This window comes from Berghia stephanieae, chromosome 11 (genome assembly GCF_034508935.2).
Source record: "Berghia stephanieae isolate SIO BIC M18660-M18661 chromosome 11, UCSD_Bste_1.3, whole genome shotgun sequence".
In the NCBI taxonomy this organism is placed as follows: Eukaryota; Metazoa; Mollusca; class Gastropoda; order Nudibranchia; family Aeolidiidae; genus Berghia; species Berghia stephanieae.
In genome coordinates this window covers 33,373,995-33,381,494 of record NC_088370.1, presented here as the reverse complement: position 1 = coordinate 33,381,494, position 7,500 = coordinate 33,373,995, and the positions used below count along the sequence as shown (strand labels likewise).

At 35.8% G+C, this 7,500-nt stretch overlaps 1 protein-coding gene across 2 annotated transcripts in view; it reads left to right on the top strand.

Annotated features, from left to right (window-relative positions):
• LOC144956239 (regulating synaptic membrane exocytosis protein 2-like) overlaps positions 1-7,500 on the top strand; it is a 91,033-nt gene that overhangs the window by 18,383 nt on the left and 65,150 nt on the right. For both annotated transcript variants that reach the window (XM_078886662.1, XM_078886661.1), the window contains exon 3: positions 6,923-7,037. In XM_078886662.1, the coding sequence (XP_078742788.1) occupies positions 6,923-7,037 (115 nt within the window). The remainder of the gene's footprint in view (positions 1-6,922; positions 7,038-7,500) is intronic.

The window sequence follows — 7,500 nt, the reverse complement described above, 5'->3', positions numbered from 1 at the left end:
GTCAGGGATCCCTTGTAAAAGCGCTTTGATCACATTAAGTGGATACTGCGCTATAGAAAGGCTCAATTTTTTAATAAAGTTAAAAACAATAAAAATAACGTCTTACACTTAACATATTTCTCGAAGTTACGTGATATCTTTCTTTGAGGTGTAAGGTTGAGACTTGATAAACATTTTTCTTACTCCGAGAAGAAAAAGAACATTTTTGAAATTTTAGCCAGAAAACTCTCCGGCCAGGGGATATAACTCATACGATAGAGTCATAATCTCCCCGACCAGGGGATATAACATACGGTAGAATCACAATCTCCCCGACCAGGGGGGGGGGGGGGGGGGGTAACTCTTATGGTAGAGTCACAATCTCTCCGGTCAGGGGATAACTCATACGGTAAAGTCACAATCTCCCCGGCCAGGGGGGATAACTCATACGATAGAGTCATAATCTCCCCGACCAGGGGATATAACATACGGTAGAATCACAATCTCCCCGACCAGGGGGGGGGGGGGGTAACTCTTATGGTAGAGTCACAATCTCTCCGGTCAGGGGATAACTCACATGGTAGAGTCACAATCTCCCCGGCTAGGGAATATAACTCATACGGTAGAGTCACAATCTCCCCGGCCAGGGTATAGATAGCTCATACGGTAGAGTCACAATCTCCCCGACCAGACGGAGTTGTCGTACTAGTAAGGTCGCGTGTTCGAACCCATATCGCTGCCGCGGAATTTATATTCTCTGTTACTGTTGTCTCATGGCACTTTCCTACTCTCTCACTATTGCTGTTATGAACATAGCTGCCTGGTCCACTCATTTTTCTTAAGCAAAACAAGCTTTTCAAAACAGCATTTTAAGTTTTGTAAATATTAAAAAGATATTCTTCAACTTTTACGATTTAAAATGAGCTTTAAAATGAGCTTTTATATCGCGCAATATCCACTAAATGTGCTCAAGCGCTTTACAAGGGGTCCCTGACCAACAGCAACATTTAACATGTAGGACTGGACATGAAACCTGTTAGGCGATATTACAATTTTTCAGACAAAGACACCGCTGTTAACGGCCAGGTACTCATTTTACACCTGAGTACGGTGAGAGAATGTGAGTAAAGATCCTTTTCCAATGGCTCAACTATGCGCCGAGCGCGAGTCTCGAACCCAGGACCTTCCGTTCCGAAAGCGAGTGTCATACCACTAGATCACATAGTGTGAAAATGAATTAACTCACTCAACCCTAACACCGACTATATCCGTAGTTTACCCGGGTTACTTTTACCCCATGCCTATTTATTACATTTTTCTGAGACAATTTATTATAGGCATAGTGTTAAAGCTAATATTTTTAATTTTTACATGTTAATGGTAGATTTCTAGTTAAATAAAATTATCTATGCAAATCCTCATTTTTAATTTAATGCACTTTTTTCCAATTTTGAAAAGAAGCAAAAATGTCTACGATTGAGTGGGTTAAGCAAAACAAACTTTCCAAAAACAGCATTAAGTTTTGTAAATTTTATAGGGTTTTCTTCAAATTTTACGATTTATGATACAAACTTAGTGGATATTGTATGGCCCAAATGAAAGAATGTGTTTTGTAAGTTTTTGGCTAGTTATTGTGCGACTATGTGGTCTTGTGGTGTGACACTCGCTTTTGGATCGGAGGTCCTGGGTTCGAGCCTTGCTTGGCGCATAGTTTAGTCCTTGGAAAAAGGCTCTTTACTCGCATTCTCTGACCATACTCAGGGTGTAATATGAATACATAGCCGTTAACAGCGTTGTCTCTGTCTGAAAAAAGACATGTAATATCGCCTAACAGGTGTCATGTCTCGTTCTACATTGTTACGTGTTGCTGTTTGTTAGTGACCTTTGTAAAGCACGTTGAGCCCGTTTAGAGGATATTGCGCTCATGTTCAATTTTTAGTTATTTTTAGTTTATTTCGAGTATAAAAGGGGGGAATGAAAATAGACACTTAGACAACCACGCCTCTCGGACAGTCCTCATAATGTAAACAATGGCATTGATTGGTAAACATAGAAAACTACATAGGTTTTACTATAGATGGTGCGCGTCTAAGTAAAATATGCACTATTTTATCGCTTGATCAATGGAGCAAACACACTATAAATTAATATATAAAGTGACGCCAGTAATTCTTAATTCTATATTTATAGATTTTTATGCAATTATATATAATTCAAACCAGGGGTCATAGGGACAACATAATATGTCACGTTGTAACATTGGTATTTAGGTCTATATTGTCGCCATAAATTCTTAACTTTATATTTATACATTTTTATGCATGCCACATCTGGAAACGAATTTCCATTTTTTTATTAATAAAGTATATTCTTCTTCTTCTTCTTCTTCTTCTTCTTCTTCTTCTTCTTCTTCTTCTTCTTCTTCTTCTTCTTCTTCTTCTTCTTCTTCTTCTTCTTCTTCTTCTTCTTCTTCTTCTTCTTCTTCTTCTTCTTCTCTTCTTCTTCTCTCCTCCTCCTCCTCCTCCTCCTCCTCCTCCTCCTCCTCCTCCTCCTCCTCCTCCTCCTCCTCCTCCTGTCTTCTTCTTCTTCTTCTTCTTCTTCTTCTTCTTCTTCTTCTTCTTCTTCTTCTTCTTCTTCTTCTTCTTCTTCTTCTTCTTCTTCTTCTTCTTCTTCTTCTTCTTCTTCTTCTTCTTCTCCTTCTTCTCCTTCTTCTTCTTCTTCTTCTTCTTCTTCTCTTCTTCTTCTTCTTCTTCTTCTTCTTCTTCTTCTTCTTCTTCTTCTTCTTCTTCTTCTTCTTCTTCTTCTTCTTCTTCTTCTTCTTCTTCTTCTTCTTCTTCTTCTTCTTTCTTTTTCTTCTTCTTCTTCGTCTTCTTCTTCGTCTTCTTCTTCTTTTTATTATATTTATTTATTATTATTATTATTATATATTATTATTATTATTATTAATTATTATTATTATTATTATTATTATTATTATTATTATATTATTATTATTATTATTATTATTATTATTATTATTATTATTATTATTATTATTATTATTTATTATTTTATTATTATTATTATTATTATTATTATTATTAATATTATTATTATTATCATCATCATCATCATTTTCATCGTTCACATTATTGCCTTTCTTCGATCACTCTTCTGCATGCCTTCGTCTTTTGTGCAATGAAGTTTTTCTCACGCACAAAGTATTAATATTAAAATACAATTCTATAAAGCCACTCCCCCACCCCCCTCAAAAAAAAAAAGAAGAAAGATTTATGAAAAAAAAAAAAAAAACAGAACGAAACAACAACAAAAAATATTTTTAAAATCTTGTGAATGAAAATGCAACCTCAAATTTGCAAAAAGACTTTTTTAAAAAAAAAAAAAACTTTTTATCGATTTCTTTTTCTCTTCTTAAATTTTTGATTAATTTGCTTTTTTAAAAATTTTCATTATGATTTGTACAATTTCCAAGCCTACCTTTCTGTGATAGAATTTTATTCAGAACCTGTGCATTATACAGTATTATTACATTTGCATGATTGTCCCCCCGTGCCCAAACAATAATAATATAGCGAAACAAGCAGAGATTTGAACATTCAATCTTTGAAGTACCACACGTCGTTTAATTTTTTATCATTTCATTTGTGACCATTCGGCTCAAAACGGTAATAAGTTGGTTTGGTTAAAATGTTGAAAATTGAATTTATAGCCAGAAATATCGGACTTGTGTTGAGTTTGAATGTTTCATTGAGGAGAATGGATACCATATTTTAGGGTGCTAATGCCAACATTTTATATTTTTGACCAGTTTGACATTTAATTTGGCTTTTAGGCATCTGGCTCCTTCCGACATAATACCGTTTTGAGACGATGGGTCACATTTATGAAATTCGCCATCCATTTCAATTAATTCCCCTTTGTCTTCCCTTTACTTTGGTGCTTTAATTGTAATTCTACTATCCCACTGTCTTCCTTTTTACTGGCGCTGATATGACCTTAATGTGTTGCAAGCGCCGCAACATCCTTAAAATCAAAAACAAAAACAAACTTTCCTTTTCGGTTAGTAACTCTGAGTGCATGATCGATCATTCGAGACGCGAGAAAACGGGGCGGTTTCTCCGTTATGTTATAGCCTGACCGTAGCCTTCGTAAAGTTATGGCCTGACACTGACGAAAAAATGACGTCAAAATGCCAGTCTTTTGCCACAAAAGAAAACAAATCGTGAGGTGTATTCAATAGTTCAACCAAATGAAATGACCTGTTTCCATGAGCTCTACCAACGACAACTCACTAGGCGGTGCAAAAACTAAATAATGACGTCAAAATGCCAGTCCTTTTGGATTTTAGTGCCAGGCTATAACATAACGATGGCTACGGCCTTACACAGAAATCCAAAAGGACTGGCAGTTTGACGTCGTTATTTGGTTTTGCACCGCCTAGTGAGTTGTCGTTAGTAGAGCTCATGGAAAAAAAGTTATTTCATTGGTTGAACTATTGAATACAACTCACGATTTGTTTTCTTTTGTGGCAAAAGACTGGCATTTTGACGTAATTTTTTTTGTCAGTATCAGGCCATATCTTTACGAAGGCCACGGTGTCAGGCCACGACTTTACGAAGGCTACGGTCTCAGGCCACGACTTTACGAAGGCCACGGATTCAGGCCATGGCTTTACGAAGGCCACGGTTTCAGGCCATGGCTTTACGAAGGCCACGGTTTCAGGCCATGGCTTTACGAAGGCCACGGTTTCTCTCCCTGGTCTGGTTGCGTCTTTTTTTCTGGAACCACCCCTGTTTCCTGCCAGTAGTGAATGGATGGTTACAGTTAGCTAGGTGTTAGAAGAAAGTAGAAGATAGGCAAACCTGCTTGTTGTGTTTGCTGTTGTCGTTGTTGTTGTTTGTTGTTGTTGTTGTTGTTGTAGCTGCTTCTGCTGCAGTTGTTGTTATTGTTGTTATTTACTTGCTCATTATAGTGTTGCTAATGTTGTTATTTTTTAATGAATCGTGTCATTAATTAATACATTAGACTGGTAGACGTGAATCGATGTTGTCATTATCATCATCATCATCATCATTATCATCATCATCATCATCATCATCATCATCATCATCATCGTCATCATCATGACCATCATCATCATCATCAACATATCCTATTCCAAATATAGAGTACACAACAAACATCAATAAAACAGGAGCAGCTATAATATATTATATATATCATTATTATTATTATTATTATTATTATTATTATTATTATTATTATTATTATTATTATTATTATTATTATTATTATTATTATTATTATTATTATTTATTATTATTAATATTATTATTATTATTATTATTATTATTATTATTATTATTATTATTATTATTATTATTATTATTATTACTATTATTATTATTATTATATCCAAACTAACATCTGCGAAAGACACATCCAGATGACCGAAACAGACATCAAACATCCAATTGCTACAAGTGACCTCGATTATCAAACGTTTGTTCAATGTTAAAGTAATGGATAAGAAGAATACACGATAAACCGCAGGAAAATCTGATCACAACAAAAAACTGCTTTGAGAAGTAATCCCCAATGATTATTTATTGTGTTAAAAAGGTAGAAATACACAGGTTTGTGATTCAGTAGGTACCGTTACTGTGTAAGTAACTAAGGAACCATAAAACGAGTTCCAATGCGAAAGTGTGTATGTCGAGGGGGGGGGGGGGGGGGGGGAGGAGGAGGAGGAAGTGGCACTCTTACTTCTAACAATACATCATTTTGACTTTAAATATCAATGACTTTTCACGCCCTTACAAGGTTAAGTGGCTTTCTCAGTAATTGAAACAGATTATTGAGAATAATACATAATTTGAAATATAGGATTAACTACGAATGTTTATCAAAATTTTAAAAAGGACAATCCTGTTTTTAAACTAAATTTGAACTTTGTGTGATGTCAAGATAATGTAGAGTTTGATAAAGCGTATTTATTGATAGATTAGGTCATTTTCAGTGGCGGCTCGTATAAGGGGTAAAAAGGGAAGATGCGTTACCCATTGGTATTTGAATATCACGAGTAATATAATGAAGATGAATCGCATTATCTAGCTTTTTTTTTCTAGCATTTATATAGCGCAATATCCACTTAACGTGCTCAATGCGCTTTACAAGGGGCCCCTGGTCAACAGCAACATTTAACATGTAGGACGAGACGTGATGCCTATTAGGCGATATTACAATTTTTCGGACAAAGACAACGCTGTTAACGGCCAGGTACTCATTTTACACCTGAGTACGGTGAGAGAATGTGAGTAAAGAGTCTTTTCCAAGGACTCAACTATGCGCTGAGCGAGGCTCGAACCCAGGACCTTCCGATCCGAAAGCGAGTGTCATACCACTAGACCACATAGCGCACAAGCTTTAAGGTCAGTGGCCATATTCACTGAGAATTGAATTGAAGGGACGAATGGGATGGGAAAATTCAGATAATTTTGTTCATAATGTGTCTGCATGTTTTTTTTTAATTTTAGGAACTGCAGAGAATGTTTTACTGTATTTGTTATGGTTTTGATAATGTCCAAAGTTCTACAGAAGCGTTATTAGTGCAATCATTGAAAAAAAAAATTTAACACTTATTTCTTGATTGATCAATTATGGTGTTAGTATTAAGTGTGATAAATATTTGTAGCGACATTTTGAAGACTAAATAATAATACCGATACAACTGATGACAAGGAAGAAGAAGAGGAGGAGGAGGTGGTGGTCGTTGTGGTGCTGGTGGTGGAGGAGGAGGAGGAGGAGAGAGTAAACATTTGGTGACTTTTATAGTTTAGATGATGTCGATTGTGGAGGTGAAGATGGTTTAGAATTGAAGTCTTTCAAAAATTCTGTCACTAACCTTTTCATTTTTTTTTTTTATTTGTTCTTAAAATTTCAGCATCCGGTCACGTGGCAGTCATCAGCCAATGGAACAAAATGGATAGGTCACATGATTTTGAAAAAGACCGTCCTAGAGAGTGGAGGAGAGAAGAGAGATTCCAGTGCAATTCTAGGTAAGCTTTTTTGACCTTTGCAGGAGTAGGTGAAACCGTTAGTAAAATTGTCAAATTTTCTGCCTTGTCTCCTAATTTGCTTGTAGTTTGTGAGTGCATATAGTGGTACAGTGGTGGTAAAGTGTTAGAATTCATTATCGATACCTAACTATTGTGAACTAATACAGATTTGTTTGGCTTTGAACTTTAACCCCTGGTCCCTCTGCTTGTAACATGAGCATTGCCTTAATCAGGTATTATCATTTATTCACAATTCGATCACTTTGGCTTATTTTTTTTTATTGGGAGGCGGGGTAGGGGGGGGGGGCGTACCTAGTTCATTTCCACACGATGCAGTTGTCAGAATGTGAAACCAGTATTGTGTGGGGGCTGATCAAGTTGCCAAAAAGTTAATTCAAAGCTAAACTGATCATAAATATTTTATTTTAGGATTTGGGTTTTGTAAGAAATTATACCCATTGTC